We start from the raw sequence: 17,880 nt of genomic DNA on the forward strand, positions 1-17,880 counted from the left end.
TTTCAAAGCTTTTTATGGCATTCTATGAATATAACATGACTTTTGTATGTGAATGACTCTAATACAGTCTTAAATTGCTTAATTAGTTGGGTTCCTGTTTCTTTGCATACACAACCAGGATTGAACAGGGCTAAGAGATATCTGGGATTTATATGACTAGAAGATACTACTAGGATCTATCAAGATTGATTATATCATATTAGAACATTTCTCTCATGGCACCAGGAATATCCCAACCCAGTGCACATACTAAGTTTCTATTGAAATTCAGTGCACTGCTATGGTGTGAAACTCATTTTTATTGTCAGATAGGATAACACTGTTTGACTTTTTGATATTTCCTTTTATTATGAAGCAGAAATTGGGGAAAGCCCAATAATTTCTTCAGGAACAAGTAATTCAGTTCAGATTGTTACATATAGATTCAGATTGTTAAACATAAATAACTCTAAAAGTGGACATGACACAGCTGACAGTTGTCCATCACTGTAACACTTTTTATATCTGAGAATTCAGATCTCACATAGAATTATCTGCCTCAAAGTGGTCCACTACTGGCCCACGACAAATAGGGCAGTTTGAATGTTCTTCCAGCCATTGATCAATGCACTGATAATGGTATTCATGGGAGCATGGTAGGACACGTAGCATGTTGCCTGCGGTGTATTCTGTAATGCAAATAGTACAGATTTTAGCTGCATCTTTCTCTTCAAAAAATCTTAAAGGTAAGTTGTCAATCTGCAGTTTTGTAAGGCCTCTAGTTTGGTTTGCTTGATTTAATAAGAGAAATTGGTCCAGATTAAGGGAAGACCCAGAGTCACTATCGTCAGATGTTACTGGGGTCATTTCTTCACCTTCTTGGCTGGTCTCTGATAAGCCTGTTGATGAGCTTCTTTCTTCACTGTCTTCAAACGTCATCAGTGTGCTAGCTTCTGAATCTTCATCACTTGAGCTAAAATTAGGTATAGGACTAAATATGGTAGTAATGGAAGTAGAAATATAATAGAAGCTTGAAACTGATACCAGTATTAAATTTGAATCAAAATTATAGCTAGCATTTGGAGCAGAACCAGGTACACTATCACTACCACTAGGTCCATGTCTTTCATTTGGTAACTCTGCCCTTTCCATGTTTTCACTTGGAGGTGAGATACTATACTCTAAATTACTGTCACTGTCCATAAGATTACTTGAGTTACTAAATCCTGTCATTGTCTGATAAAAAAGAGTCTGAGTTGGAACAGACATTGTATCACTTAAGCTAGTATTTAAAATTCTATGAACGGGATTTCTGATGGTATTGACATAAGCACTCTCATCAGCCTCGTCAGAATCTGAAGACAAAGGCTTCAGTTCTTCTTGCTCACTTTCTGAAGTGGTAGTGTTGTTTGGTGAGTCAGATGTTAACTGAGTTCTACTAATTCTGCTGTCTCTCTGAGAACATGCTGGACAATGAACTTGTTCTACTGCAAGATTGAAAGGTGTGGTTGGATTTGTTTCCCTCACTTCCCAAGATTCACTACTGCACGTTGTGTCTGAATAACATTCTCCATGAACAGCATTACTAGTTTCAGAAGTCTCAATAAGACCCCTATTTTGCCACTCATGTCCAGTCATTTGCTGTCTCAATGTTTCTTCATGCCCAGTTCTAGAAAAGTTATCATTCTCACTTATGAGAGGTTGTTTAAAAGTCTGAGATGGTGTATCTTCATTAATTCTTTGAAAAATTTCCCACAGTGAATGTGGAGGTGACCAGTTGTCAGTCCTTGCTCTGGTTCTCCGAGAGACTGGGCTCCAACTTCTTAGTCTTCTCTGACTTCTAGTCGGTGGGACTTCCATTAATGTTTCCATTGTATCATGTTCTGATGTAAATGGTCTTGTAAATAATGACTCAGAGTGTGGATTTTCCACTTGCCTTTGGCTGTCTTCCTTATCTTCTCTTCTGGGAAGTTCTGCAGATGCTACATATTCATTTTCTGGATTTGAGTTTTCATCATCACACTCAAGATTACTCTCTAAGCCAAATCTGAGCTCATCACTGTTAGCACTAATTTCGCTCTCTTCTCTCCAAGACTGATTTTCTTTTTGTTCACTTGTCACATTTTCAGTTTGTCCAAAAGTGGTAAGCCAGTCTAGAAGAGAGTTCTCACTGGATTCATTATCTGAAGCATCTCCTCTATCTGTTAATTAAAAAACGGGGGGAGGGACCATAAAAGAACTACCAAAATTGGAACTATCATAAAATAGCACTCTGAAACTTTGTTTAAAAAGCAAACAAAAATGAGAACTTAAATACTCAGATGTTTTCAACTGATTTCACATTTACTTTATAAGTTATACTTTAAAAGTTAATTATCTTTAACTTTAAAGTTAATACTTTAAAAGCTTTATTATCTAGATTTATAAGTAAAGGCAGGGAAGTTTCAATTCCATCTGAAAAAGAGTACACTAATCCTAGATAAATTTAGAGAGGTTTTTACAAAGGGTATCTGAAGGAAGTCTGTTTTTCAATATTTTGTCATATACACAGCCCTGTATACCACTGTGGGAGGAAAGTCAAGAGATAACATTTTTTTTCAGCCTACTGTCAAAACACCAAAGCAATTAAACAAGGTAAACACCAGTTAAGGTACAGTGCTAGTATTTTAATTCAGTTGATATTATTGTCTAATTCTCATTAGTCTCCAACATTACTACTCTTAGGCTCTTACATGACTTTGATAATGTATAAGTTGTTTTAAAATATAAGATTATTGCCCAAATATAAACAAAGTTTATAGGATTAAAAGTATTTGAATTTTGAATACTTCTTAATATTACCAAGGTTTTTAATTGGCATTAAGCTGAAAGTCAGATCAAATGAATAGACTGAACCTAGCATGGCACATATAAGACCATATTCAAGAACCAAAGTATTATAGTATCCTCTTCATTCGATAGTAAAATCCTCTATTTTACACTGGGAGAGAAGGCACCAGATCTGAGGTTCCAGGAGGGTTTCTCAGCCTTAGAACTATTTACATTTTGGCACTGGGCAATTCTTATTTTGGGGAGCTACCATGTGCATTGTGTCGTATTTGGCAGCATCCCTGACCTCTGCCCAGTAGATGCTAGTAGCACCCATGCCTCCCTCTGTGACAACCAAAAATGTCTCCAGCTATTGTCAAGTGTCCCTTGGGGTGGGGGAGAGCAAAACTGTCCCCAGTTGAGAACTACTTGATTAAAATATAAAATATTTCTTTTTGCTATTTTTTTACATGTCTATATGGATAGAGAGGGCCTCCCTCATAACTGAGTTGGTAAAGAATCTGCTTGCAATGCAGGGGACCCCAGTTGGATTCCTGGGTCGGGGAGATCTGCTGGAGAAGGGACAGGCTACCCACTTCAGTATTCTTGGGCTTCCCTTGTGGTTCAGTTGGTAAAGAAGCCACCTGCAAAGTGGGAGACCTGGGTTCCATCCCTGAATTGGGAAGATCCCCTCCATTCCAGTATTCTGACTTGGATAGTTCTATGGACTGTATAGTCCGTGGGGTTGCAAAGAGTCTGATACAGCTGAGCAACTTTCACTTTCATAGATAGAGAAAATAATTCGGTACATAGGAGGAACTTTCCACTGAGGTACAAAAGCAACCAACAAACAAAAAACAATGGTCTACTTCACAGTTTCCCAATTAAAACAATCCAAATGTGAATCAGGGAAAAAAACCTACCCTGGCATTCTCACCGCAAACCAAGTAAATGTCAGTTCTTTTTTATGAGAAGTTCCTTACCAAATAATGTATGCCACTTCTGTATAATTTACTATTTACTATTATGAAGTGATTATTTAATACTATAAAGTTGCTTTCTTATCCCATCCTATTCCCCCCAAAGAGAAATATACCTGTATTTTCATCTGAGTTTTGTGGTAGGTTTTCTTTCATTAATTGAAGCCTCTGCCGCAACTCTTCTTCGGTACTTTCACCTAGGGGGCCGAGCAAATTGTTGTCCCTCATAAGTATGTAATCTTCTTCACTCAGATCACTTACGAATCGGAAGTAATCATCTTCTCGAGCCAATCGGTCCTTCTGACCTCTGTGTCGGACCGAAACTCTGTCTTCTTCATCGTCAGAATCTGAGCTTTCCATCTCGATGAACAACTGAAAAATTATCTGAATTTCATGACATACTGCTGAAACGCAAAAGCCGCTGTCAGGTAGTCTTCAGCTTCTGCTTCCGCCCGGGAGTGACTGGAACGCGCTCAGTCGGACAACCGTCTGCCTAGGTTCCCTGCTGCTCCACTACTCTGCTATTGCACCTCAGCTCTGCAGCCTCTGGTGAGGTAATAATTGAGATCCGCCTCTACCTCATAACTTGATTAGGCGTTGCCTAGGCATCCACTGTCTTCCTTACGTAACTGAGTAGGGACTGGATTCAGGTTGGATTTCATTTCATTCAAAAGCAGCCAATATTTCTGAGGGTTTATAATGTACCAAGCACCATCCTTCACCGTCTGCCCCACCACCACCACCTCCACCCCTCACCCGCCCCCCACAGACTATTCTCAGGCTTTCAGAAAGCTTTTTCATTTGCTACATTTAATACAACAACCTGCTTCGAAATGCCATGCCAAAGTCAGCCTCATTAAATGTAGCATTTTTCATTTTTAGGGACCGAGGGACCGCTGCCTTTTCTCCTCGTGAATTCCTCAGGTTGTAGACTCTCACTAAGAAAGTAGTTCACAATTTTTGATAATTCCGCAGGGTCTTAGTTGAATCTCTTCAGTGTGTCCTCTCCCTTTTAACTCTTAACGGCTTCGTCTTGATTATACGACCCCTCAATCCTGTTTCAAACAAACAGAAAACACCAAAACCTGGGCAGGCTTTTCTGCTCATGCAGGGAATTTCTTCTCCACAAAAGCAGTCGGTTTCGTTTTTGTCCTTGTGTCTCTTGCAAACAAAACTAGTCAGACTATCACAGGAACTTTAAAAAATGGATCCGTAATATTTATTTTACCTGTGGTAATGAGTACCAACCTTGCTGATTTTGTTCCATGTGTCTTAGTGCAACCTGGATGGCTCTATTTATTGGTGAAAATAAACTAACGCTTATTTGTAATGCTACCTGAAGGAGACCTCTGCGATTTTCTGGACTCGTCAATACTACCAGCCCCACTTAACACGTGTTTGAGAGTTTTTCATTCAAATTATTCATGTAAAGACAAGATTTGGCCACTGAATTTGAGACTATTTAATTTGACTTATTTAATAATTAGTCCATCCAACATAAACTGGGTCAGTTATTGTCCTAGCCCTAGAGCTATGTCAATTGTTGGAGCGGTTTGTATTCCCAAATGATTCACACCAAGTGAGGCAAACACTATCTAGAAACTATCAAAATACAGTATATTTTAGAATAGGTTTAAAATGTTTTATTGTGTCAGGACAGAGAATTATGCAACAATTATTTAATGGGAGTTGGGAAATGTTTCACAGAGGTATTATATTTAAATCTGAATCTTTAAATATAGTTATTAGTTTCTATAGATGGAAAATGGCAGTTATGTGTTGGTAGAGAAAAGCTGTCAGAAAAAGTAGACTTGAAAGACCTTGGCTTATTTGGGCAACTGTGGCCACAATTTTGGGGTAGGGGTGGAAACATGAAATTAATCTCAGAAAAAGTAACTGGCACAAACTATAAATTGAGTTTTGAGTTTTTTGAGTGTAAGAAATAGGATACTGATTAAGACTTTTTGGTATATTTTGAGAACAAGCAGCAAATTTTATTTTTGCCTGCTTAGTGTCCCCATAACATACTTGTGCTGATAGCATCCTGATTTTCATGGTGGAAAAACTCATTCTACAGTCTTAGTCCAGTTGGTTTAAGTTTAGCTCAATTCACTACCATGGCTAAAGGAAAGGACATATGATGCAGCCATGTCTCAAATTGGCTATGGTAATTGGTCAAAACATGAGCATGTGAACAAAAGTACATTTAAGAGCTAAATCTGAAATGTTAGCTAGAATTATTGAAAATGAGAAATTCTTTTCCACTGGGGTTACTAAGCTGGTGAGATATAAACCTAAAGATGCTTGTGATTATGCTTTATCCCAAGAATGAGGAAAATTGACATTAAGAGACAGAGGAAAACAAAGATGGAGAAACAATGAGATATTTGAGAAAAAAAAATTGAGAAGTACCTGAAGCTAGATGTGCCTTAGGATTTTTAGACCTTTAAAACCATGTATTTCATTTGAAAACTATAAGATTATGATTGAAGGCTCCTAATAATTGTCATAGGAGAGTAATATGATTGGTGATGATGTAGTAGTAGTTGTTGTTAAGTCGCTCAGTTGTGTCCAACTCTTTGTGACCCCAAGAACTGCAGCATGCCAGCCTTTCCTGTCCTTTACCATCTACCAGAGCTTGCTTAAATTCATATCCATTGAGTCGATGACATAGTTAGATGTCAAAAAGTAATTTGATAGAGGGGAGGTGGTCAGGGAATGAGTGAAATAGGTGTGGGAGATTAAGTGGTACAAACTTCCAGTTGTGATATAAAGAGTCAAAGGGATGAAATGTACAGTATGGAGAATATAGTCATTAGTAATATAATATTTTTGTAGGCTGACAGATGGTAACTAGGCTTGTGCTCATTTTATACTGTACAGAAATATCTAATCTATGTTGTGCACTAGAGGTAAACAGTGTTGTAGGCCAAGTATATTTCAAAAGACAGACAAACTCATAGAAAAATAGATAAGATTTGTGGTTACCAGAGGTTCGAGGTGGGGTGGGGCGGGGTTTGGAGGAAGGAGGTCAAAGGGTACATACTTCTAGTTAGAGGATAAATAAGTACAGGAATGTAATGTGCAACATGATTAATATAATTAAGACTGCTATGTTGTCTATGAAAGTTGTTAAGAATAAATCCTAAGAGTTCTCATCACAAGAAAAATATTATTTCTCTTTTATTTTCTATCTATATGAGGTGATAGATGGTTTACTAAACTTATCATGGTTAGCATTTCACGATGTATGTAAGTGTAGGGGAACACTTGCCACTTCAAAATATTTCTTTGGCATGTAGATTATTTCAAGCTGGGAAAAAATAAAAAATCTAGGCCCAAAGTCTCAGAAAGACACTTTGACCTTGCTCCTAACTGCCTAGAAAGTTTAGATAAAGGGCCTATTCCCCAATAGAGCAACCACCAGAGATATCTACAAAGAATATGGCTAGTTGTGGCGGGGAAAACACAGCAGGGCCTAGAGAGCTAAGACCGTTCTGTGTCCTATTGTCTACAAGGCCCATTTACCAAACATTTCCTTTTCCATCTTCATATGAACCACTTTGCTCTCCTTTGAAGTCTCAAATACTATCCATGACATCCTCTTTTGTCTTTAGTTAAAGATGGTATTTAAGGTGAGGGTTTCAGCCATTTGGGTTTTTCAGATTTCCTGGGTCTTTCTCATTTGTTCATGTTATTAAACTTTGATTTTTTTCCAGTTTTGTCTCATGCCAATTTAATTCTTAGAGCAGCCAGATGAATCTAGACGGGTAAAGGAAAATTTCTTATTGCCCAACATAAGTCAAATCATTATGCTGTGTGCCTCAAACTTAGTGTTAAATGTCAATTATATCTCCAAAATCTGTAGAAAAAAATAAATAATTTATAATTAAGTTACCATGTAAAATTTATTTGCTTTTGTCCAATCTATAAGATTAGTATGTTCATATAATTTCAATTTAATTAGATTTAGTTTTTATGAAAAATTCAGAAAACAATATTTCTGTCATTCATTTGTTTAATAAGTATTTATTAGGCATTGAAATTGTGTAAAGTTGAAAGAAATGAGCAATCATTTTCAATTGATTATGAGTGAAATGTAGTTATGACATATCAATATAATGTTAATATTGTGGATAAATTTCCTACATCTTTGTACCTTGAGATCCTTTCAAAAATGCCCTTACATTTGCACATGTTTCATTTATTATACAATGTATTCTGATACCTTGGCCCAGTAATACTCATTTAATTCCTACATGAGGAAAAAATAACCTGAGATGAAAAATCACTGAACATTTGGTTTCTATGAAGAAACAGAATGGTCCTGGTGGGAACTAAAGTGTCTTTCACTGATACCTTAATGAAGAGTGAGATAATGTTATGCAACCAGTTAGCTTCCTAGTGGGATTTTTAGGATGCCTAAGTCAAGAGATATCTTGAGTAATAGGCAAGTTTGGTCTTGGAGTACAAAATAAAGCAGAGGAAAGGCTAACAGAGTTTTGAAGAGAACACACTGCTCACAGAAAACACCCTCTTCCAACAACACAAGAAATGACTCTACACATAGATATCACCAGATGGTCAATACAGAAATCAGATAGATTATATTCTTTGCAGCCAAAGATGGAGAAGCTCTATACAGTCAGCAAAAACAAGACCAGGAGCTGACTGTGGCTCAGATCATGAAGTGCTCATTGCAAAATTCAGACTTAAATTGAAGAAAGTAGGGAAAACTACTAGACCATTCAGGAGTGAAAGTGAAAGTGAAAGTCATTCAGCTGTGTCCGACTCTTTGTGACCCCATCAGAATACTGCAGTGGATTGCCTTTCCCTTTTCCAGGGCATCTTCCCAACCCAGGGACTGAACCCAGGTCTTCCGCATTGCAGAGGAATTCTTTACCAACTGAGCCAGAAGGGACGCCCAAGAATAATGGAGTGGGAATGGAGAATCCTATCCCTTCTCCAGCAGATGTTCCTGACTCAGGAATCAAATCAGAGTCTCTTGCATTGCAGGCGAATTCTTTACCAACTAAGCCATCAGGGAAGCCCAACCATTCAGGTATGGCCTAAATCAAATCCCTTACATTTACACAGTGGAAACGACAAACAGATTCAAGGGATTAGATCTGATAGTGTGCCTGAAGAACTATGGACAGAGGTTCGTGACATTGTACAGGAGGCAGTAATCAAGACCATCACCAAGAAAAAGAAATGCAAAAAGGCAAAATAGTCTGACGATGCCTTACAAATAGTGGAGATAAAAGAGAAGCAAAAGGCTAAGGATAAAAGGAAACATATACCCACCTGAATGCAGAGTTCCTAAGAATAGCATGGAGAGATAAGAAAACCTTCCTCAGTGATCAGTGCAAAGAAATAGAGGAAAAGAATAGAATGGGAAAGACTAGAGATCTCTTCAAGAAAATTAGAGATACCAAGGGAATATTACATGCAAAGTTGGGCACAATAAAGGACAGAAATTGTATGGACCTAATAGAAGCAAAAGAAATTAAGAAAATGTGGCAAGAATACACAGAAGAACTATACAAAAAAAGATCTTCATGAGCCAGATGACCAGGATCAAGTGGGCCTTAGAAAGCATCACTACGGACCAAGCTAGTGGAGGTGATGGAATTCCAGTTGAGCTATTTCAAATCCTAAAAGATGATGCTGTGAAAGTGCTGCACTCAATATGCCAGCAAATCTGCAAAACACACCAGGGGCCACAGGACTGGAAAAAGTAATTTTTCTTTCCAATCCCAAAGAAAGGCAATGCCAAAGAATGTTCAAACTACCACACAATTGTACACATCTCACACATTAGCAAAGTAATGCTCAAAATTCTCCTAGCCAGGCTTCAATAGTACTTGAACAGAGACCTTTCAGGTGTTCAAGCTGGATTTAGAAAAAACAGAGGAACCAGAAATCAAATTGCAAACATTTGTTGGATCATCGAACAAGCAAGAAAGTTCCAGAAAAACATCTAATTCTGCATCATCGACTACACTAAAGCCTTTGACTATGTAGATCACAATAAACTGTGGAATATTCTTCAAGAGATCGGTAGACCACCTGGCCTACCTCCTGAGAAATCTATATGCAGGTCAAGAAAGAACAGAATCAGACATGAAACAATGGCTGGTTCAAAATTGAGGAAGGAGTACGTCAAGGCTGTGTATTGTCACCCTGTTTAGTTAACTTCTATGCAGAGTACATCACATGAAATTGTGGGCTGTATTAAGCATAAGCTGAAATCAAGATTTCTGGGAGAAATATCAATAACCTCAGGTATGCAGATAACACCACCCTTAAGGCAGCAATAGAAGAGGAACTGAAGAGCCTGTTGTTGAAATTGCAAGAAGAGAATGAAAAAGCTGGCTTAAAACTCAGTATTAAAAAAAAAAGAAGATCATGGCATCTGGTCCCATCACTTCATGGTAAATAGATAGAGAAACAATGGAAACATTGAGTTTATTTTCTTTGGCTCCAAAATCACTGAAGATGTTGACTGCAGCCATGAAATTAAAAGATGCTTGCTCCTTGGAAGAAAATCTGTGACCAAACTAGACACCATATTAAAAAGTAGAGACATTACTTTGCTGACAAAGGTCCGTTTGGTCAAAGCTATCATTTTTCCAGTAGTCATGTATGGATATGAGAGTGGGACCCTAAAGAAAGCCAAGCACCAAAGAATGATGCTTTTGAACTGTGGTGTTGGTGAAGACCCTTGAGAGTCCCATGGACTGCAAAGAGACCAAACCAATCATTTCTGAAGGAAATCAGTCCTAAATATTCATTGGAAGGACTGATGCTGAAGCTGAAATTCTTTGGCCATCTTAGCCGAAGAACTGACTCATTGGAAAAGACCCTGGTGTGGGGAAATATTGAAGGAGGGAGGAGAAGGGAATGACAGAGGATGAGATGGTTGAATGGCATTACTGACTTGATGGACATGAGTGTGAGCAAACTCAGGGAGTTGGTGATGGACAGGGAGGCCTGGCGTGCTGCAGTCCATGGGGTCGCAAAGAGTCGGACATGACTGAGAGACTGAACTGATCTGAACTGTACAGACCCATTCAAGATGCTGTACATTTCTCAGTTTATTTATCTACTATGTGAAAAGATTGAAGTGAATTTGTTAATTATATTCTCTGTGGGTTCTAAACCTCTCTACTTGGTAAAAAGGATTAGAAACCTGAGCCACTAGAATAATGCTGAACCATACATTGTGGGTGTACAAGTAGAGGTGTCTCCTGAGAGAGTGTACTGATCAATATGTACAAGTAGTTAAAATCCCTTTTAAAGCAGTATTTACAAACATAGGACTTCTCTGGTGGCTCAGATGGTAAAGCATCTGCCTACAATGTGGGAGACCCGGGTTCAATCCCTGGGTCAGGAAGATCCCCTGGAGAAAGAAATGGCAACCCATTCCAGTATTCTTGCCTGGAAAATCCCATGGACAGAAGAGCCTAGTAGGCTATAGTCCATGGGGTCACAAAGAGTCAGACACTACTGGGTGACTTTCTTTCTTTTTCTTACAGACATAACTCAATAAATTCATTTTTTTAAAGTCTCATTCCCACATTTCATAAAGTTTCATAAAATCTTATGATTTTAGAGTTGTTAGCTTGAATTATACAACTAATAGCTTCTGAGTTTATTCAATTCAATTCAGTTCAGTTCAGTCCCTCAGCCGTGTCTGACTCTTTGTGAACCAATGAATTGCAGCCCGCCAGGCCTCCCTGTCCATCACCAACTCCCGGATTTCACTCAAACTCACGTCCATCGAGTCAGTGATGCCATCCAGCCATCTCATCCTCCGTCGTCCCCTTCTCCGCCTGCCCCCAATCCCTCCCAGCATCAGAGTCTTTTCCAATGAGTCAACTCTTCACATGAGGTGGCCAAAGTACTGGAGTGTCAGCTTTAGCATCATTCCTTCCAAAGAAATCCCAGGGCTGATCTTCAGAATGGCCTGGTTGGATCTCCTTGCAGTCCAAGGGACTCTCAAGAGTCTGAGTTTATTAACTTATAAGAAACATAACCTAAAACCCAATATATAATTCTGGGCTATGGTGACCCAGTCGAGGTCTTTTAACTTCCTATCTAACATGAAAGACTGGACAGCCTTCCTAGTTAGAACTTTCACACTTTATTGTCTTGTTGCTATCCTCAAACTGCAACATTTGGTATAAACTGGGTGAAAGATGCTAATTATCTTAAGGCAGGGCTGTGATTTGCTGAAGTCCAGGCCTTTCAGTCTTGAAAAAAAAAGTATGCCTTACAGTGGAATATAATTCATCCTTTAAAAAGGAGGAAATCCTGCAATTTGTGAAAACATGGATGAACCTGGAGGGTATTATGTTAACTGAAGTAATGCAGTCTCAGAGGCACAAATACTACATTCCACTTACATGAGCTATCTAACATTGTCAAACTCATAGAAATGAGAATAGAATGATGGTTTCTAAGGACTCAGGGAAGGGGGAAATGGGGTGTTCAACAAATATGAATATTCAATTATGCAAGATGAATAAGTTCTAGAGATATGCTGTACAACATAACACCTACAGTTAATAGTACTACATTGTGTACTTAGAATTATGTTGTCAGTAGATACCATGTTAAGTTTCCTTATCACAAAACAAAATGAAACAAGATAGAAAAAACCCAGAGATACAAGGAAACTTTGGGAGGTGATGGACATGTCTATCACCTTAATTGTGGTGATGATTTCACAGGTGGTGTACACATATGTTCAAACTAATCAAATTTGTATGCATTAAATATATATAAACTAATATATTGAATACACATTATATTGCATGCAACATTAGGTATATGTGACAATGTATGCATTAAATATGTACAATATATAAGTATATATTAATATAAATTATTTACATTAAATGTGTATAATTATACCTCAGTAAAGCAGTTTTAAAAACAATAACAAAGAATGGTTGATATTCACATAGGAGCAATAGCATGAAGCTTTTAACACTTCTCCAGCTGAAGGGCAAGAGTTGGAAAAGGTATTACCAAAATTTGTGAGAACTAGCACTTTGGAAGTGGGCCTGCCCAATGGCAGAGCTAGTTATCTAAGGGATTCAGAAATTGCCCAAGATGTGGCTCTGGAGCATATAAGAAATGGAGGGGATATCCACCAACCCTTTTTCTCCTAACTTATGTCTAGTTAATGTTCCTCTCTGGCTGAACTTGAAATGAAGCTAAGAGAGCCTTGGGAGATGGAGTGAAAGTGGTATGAAAGTGAAAGTGAAGTCGTTCAGTTGTGTCCAACTCTTTGCGACCCCATGGAATATAGCCTACCAGCCTCCTCTGTCCATGGGATTTTCCAGGCAAGAGTATTGGGTTGGCCAAAAAGTTCGTTTGAGTTTTTCTGTAAGATGTTATGGAAAAAACCTGAATGAACTTTTTGGCCAACCCAATACAACTTTCCAAGGCACAGAATGACTAGAGAAGAGCAGAAAACGAAGCAGAGTGTGTGACTAGAAGAGTGACTAGCTTAGCCTGTGTGTTTGTCTTGCCATCCAGTGGTCATGAATACCTTGATTCTAGTACTCATCTGTGCCAAATATCCACTTAAGAGACCATAAATAAGTAACCCTTTGTGTTTCCCTGCATTACACAAAAGGGATTTTTTCAGGATACTTTTGTTCTTGTTTTTTATTTTGTTTTTCCTTCTTGAAGTCCCACATTTTTACTGAATTGGCTATCTACCCTCTGAGTCAATTGTGTTGGTGGTTTTATTTTAAAGAGTTTTTGAGTGAAGAAAATTTTCACATTAAATCTGAAAAATGGCATTATAATAAGACTATCTTGAGGGTACATCTCAGTCCTTTCTGAATCCTTCTGATTCTGTTCATGTTTGTACTTTGTAAATTAATCTCATGTTGAAATGAAGCCTGAGGCCTTGCCTTACTGATTCCTATTGGTCAATAAGATAAATTTGCTAATTCATCAGGGTTCGCTCTATGATCAGATTTGATTTTATTCTTATGTACCTTAATTGTGAAGTGTTATTTATGACTTACTCTGTCATCATCCATCAAGAGGTTTACTGAAAAGAAATATAAATCTTATCTACTAAGGCAGAAAATTGGGTTAGATTTTACTTTCCTTCAGATCATATCAGTCGCTCAGTTGTGTCCGACTCTTTGTGACCCCATGTATCACAGCATGCCAGGCCTCCCTGTCCATCACCAACTCCCGGAGTTCACTCAGACTCATGTCCATCGAGTCAGTGATGCCATTCAGCCATCTCATCCTCTGTTGTCCCCTTCTCCTCTTGCCCCCAATCCCTACCAGCATCAGAGTCTTTTCCAATGAGTCAACTCTTTGCATGAGGTGGCCAAAGTACTGGAGTTTCAGCTTCAGCATCATTCCTTCCAAAGAAATCCCAGGGCTGATCTCCTTCAGAATGGCCTGGTTGGATCTCCTTGCAGTCCAAAGGACTCTCAAGAGTCTTCTCCAACACCACAGTTCAAAAGCATCAATTCTTCAGCGCTCAGCCTTCTTCACAGTCCAACTCTCACATCCATACATGACCACAGGAAAAACCATAGCCTTGACTAGACAAACCTTTGTTGGCAAAGTAATGTCTCTGCTTTTGAATATGCTATCTAGGTTGGTCATAACTTTCCTTCCAAGAAGTAAGTGTCTTTTAATTTCACAGCTGCAGTCACCATCTGCAGTGATATTGGAGCCCAGAAAAATAAAGTCTGACACTGTCTCCCCATCTATTTCCCATGAAGTGATGGGACCGGATGCCATGATCTTCGTTTTCTGAATGTTGAGCTTTAAGCCAACTTTTTCACTCTCCACTTTCACCTTCATCAAGAGGCTTTTCAGTTCCTCTTCACTTTCTGCCATAAGGGTGGTGTCATCTGCTGTGCCAATTCTCTTTTCATGAAAAACTAGATATAAAGCAAAAACTTGAGTCATAATTGAGTTCATAGCGTAATCAAAATAGCATGGAGCTGACATCTGTATTCATAGATCAGATTCAACAATTGGTGTGATTATGAAAGAAATATTTTACTTTTCTATATCTCAGATGCCATATCAATAAAATATGAGAACTGAAGTGCTTTATATTTAATATGACATTCAGCTCCTAATATTCTTAATCAGGAAGTAAACTGAGGGTTACTGAAGGCTTTTTCTTCCAGTTAATATCCTATAATATGAACAATGAAAAAACAAAGAAGTTGGCACTGCATTATAAAATGATTTTTATTTCCACATAAAAATCTGTTTTTGACTCATTCTGTTGAAACATTGTTCTCTTACCTGATTTGAAAAAAAAATGCAGAAAACATACTGAGCAATAGGAAGCATTGAACCTGTGATGTTTCCTTTTCCTGGATTGAGAAGTGGTTTCTTAAAACTTGTTTGTGCTCCCAGGTCAGCAGAACCAACCAATTCATTACCTCTTTCAGCTAAGCATCAATACTTCATTTCAGTGACTATGATGATCATAATATCTTAAGTTTGACTCATGCCCTTTTTGTAAATTATGGTGTAAATATCCACCAGGAGTTCAAAAATGATGAAAAGAAACTCTTTGTGCCACTTGACATCAAAAGATCTTGAAAGCAGATGAAGTAGTACGGTCAGGAAAAAATGGCAATAAGAAAGGGAAAAGAGTGGAGAATGAGACATGAGGGACCCTAAAGTAAGCAGTTGGAGTCCTCCTTTTTCAAATAACTTGATATGAAAGAAAAGAAAGTCTTAGCTCATTATATTTTCTTCCATTTTCTTGTTTTTCCCATTTTCCTGATTACTTGAAACTGTTTAAGTTTGTATTAAAAATTAAAATATTTCTTTTAGTAAATATTGGTCATCAAAAGTATCTTATTTGGTCATTAGGTGTTTTTTGCATTTCAAAAACAAACATAACTCACAACCAGACATGGATATTTGAAACTGACTCTAATACACTGTCAGATAATTTAGTCTGAAAGGTGATTTTAAATTCACTTTTGCTTTCTTCAGCTTCTCATTTCCATTAAGAAACTTCCAAAGGGCTTTGGGGTATGTCTCCCTAGAATCTATTCATTCTTGCAAAAAATTTAAATTTATTTCTTTATATTCTTGGAGAGTTTATTATTAGAACCAAGCTCTCCCATGGGATTGGAGAGTAACACATTATTTATAATGAAAGGGCTAGGACTGGTAGCCATTTCTTATCACATTAAGTTGATAATTCTCAAACTCCATGGGCTTTTCTTTTCTCAATCACTCCCTGGAGGGATTAATGAGAGATTAAGCAATATCAGAAGATCTTGGAGTCTACTTTGCCAAGGAAGCAGTAGAATAACATGAGGAATGGGAAAGGGGAGAAAAGAAGAATTAAGTAATCTTAATTTTACCCTTTCTTTTTAAACTGAATAATGTGTTTTGTATTCTAAGGCAGATAGTCAACTGCAACTCTAACTTCCTGGAAGGCAAGGGGTCCTTTTTATCAGTTTGTATAGATAGATTCATCTATCTATATAGATTTCTCCATAACTTTATGGCAAATAAATGGGGAAACAATGGAAACAGTGAAAGACTGTATTTTTGGGGGGTCCAAAATCACTGCAGATGGTGACTGCATCCATGCAATTAAAAGACTCTTGCTCCTTGGAAGAAAAGCTTTGACCAACCTAGACAGCATATTAAAAGCAGAGACATTGCCAACAAAGGTCCGTCTAGTCAAGGCTATGGTTTTTCCAGTAGTCATGTATGGATGTGAGAGTTGGACTATAAAGAAAGCTGAGTGCTGATGAATTGATGCTTTTGAACTGTGGTGTTGGAGAAGACTCTTGAGAGTCCCTTGGACTGCAAGGAGATCCAACCAGTCCATCCTAAAGGAAATCAGTCCTGAATATTCATTGGAAGGATTGATGCTGAAGCTGAAACTCCAATACTTTGGCCACCTGATGCGAAAAGCTGAGTCTGAAAAGACCCTGATGCTGGGAAAGATTGAAGGCAGAAGAAGAAGTGGACGACAGAGGACGGGATGGTTGGATGGCATCACCAACTCGATGGACATGAATTTGAGTAAGCTCTGGGAGTTGGTGATGGGAAGCCTGATGTGCTGCAGTCCATGGGGTCGCAAAGAGTCGGACATGACTGAGCGACTGAACTGAACTAAATTGATAGATAATATGTCATAGAGGGTAATGTGAATAGGAAGTCTCTGGATGTTTTATGATGATAAATAATGGAAGCATGCTAGTCATATGTTCCCAGACGTTTCATATTCTAACTAAATTTTAAAACAAATATGAGTGATATAAAGAGTTTCTCTGATTTATAAAAGCCATATTTTGCACCTAATATGATGTTTGAACTACTGGTTAATATATATTTCTTAGATTATTAACCATGTATGTTGTTGAGCTCTACAAGAAGACAGGCACTCTAGACCTTTATAACCATGTTATTCAAACTTTTATGCTCTTAAAAATCATCCAGCAGACTTTTTGTTCTATTTTTTTATTAGAAAAGTTTTTGTTTCTTGTGACAAGAGCTTTGAAGATTTAATCTCTTAGCAATTTTTAAATATACAGCATTATTAACCACCGTCATCATACTGAATATTTCATACCCATGGCTTATTTATTTTTTAAGTGCAAATTTGTACCTTTTGACCCTCTCCACTCATTTCACCCACCTCCACCACTGTATTTTTTTTTTTAGATTCCATGTATATGTGAGATCATTCAGTATTTGTTTTACTCTGTTTGACTTATTTCACTTAGCATAATATTCTTATGGTCTATTTTGTCACAAGTGGCAGGATTTCATTCTTTTTTATGGTTGAATAATATTTCATTGTGTATGTTGTGGGGAAGCAAAAGTTGCCACCCCCAAATGTGTCTCTTTAGCATGAGGATTAATTAAGGCTTATTATTTTTAAGAAACAGAACACTCAGGAAATATTTTTAAACCACCCCTCCCCACCCAGACCCTGCCCCAAGGTCCTGTTTTCAGAATAGAGCTATCACCAGAGATATTTTTAAAGTACATGGGCTAGGTGTGGTGGGGGAGACTCAGCAGGGCCTAGATTTAAGAGTCCACTCTGTGTCCCATTATCTTTGCATGG

At 37.9% G+C, this 17,880-nt stretch overlaps 1 protein-coding gene across 1 annotated transcript; it reads right to left on the reverse strand.

Moving 5' to 3' along the window:
- Nucleotides 1-322: 322 nt before the first annotated feature.
- LOC109555554 (E3 ubiquitin-protein ligase RLIM-like) lies at nucleotides 323-4,291 on the reverse strand. The gene is made up of 2 exons (XM_019956496.2): nucleotides 3,884-4,291; nucleotides 323-2,180 (listed from the first exon to the last, which is right to left on the reverse strand). The coding sequence occupies exons 1-2, from the start codon at nucleotides 4,125-4,127 to the stop codon at nucleotides 520-522; spliced, it is 1,905 nt and encodes a 634-aa protein (XP_019812055.2). The 5' UTR covers nucleotides 4,128-4,291; the 3' UTR covers nucleotides 323-519.
- Between the last annotated feature and the right edge of the window lie 13,589 nt (nucleotides 4,292-17,880).

The sequence above is a fragment of the Bos indicus genome, chromosome X (assembly GCF_029378745.1).
Source record: "Bos indicus isolate NIAB-ARS_2022 breed Sahiwal x Tharparkar chromosome X, NIAB-ARS_B.indTharparkar_mat_pri_1.0, whole genome shotgun sequence".
NCBI classification, from domain to species: Eukaryota; Metazoa; Chordata; class Mammalia; order Artiodactyla; family Bovidae; genus Bos; species Bos indicus.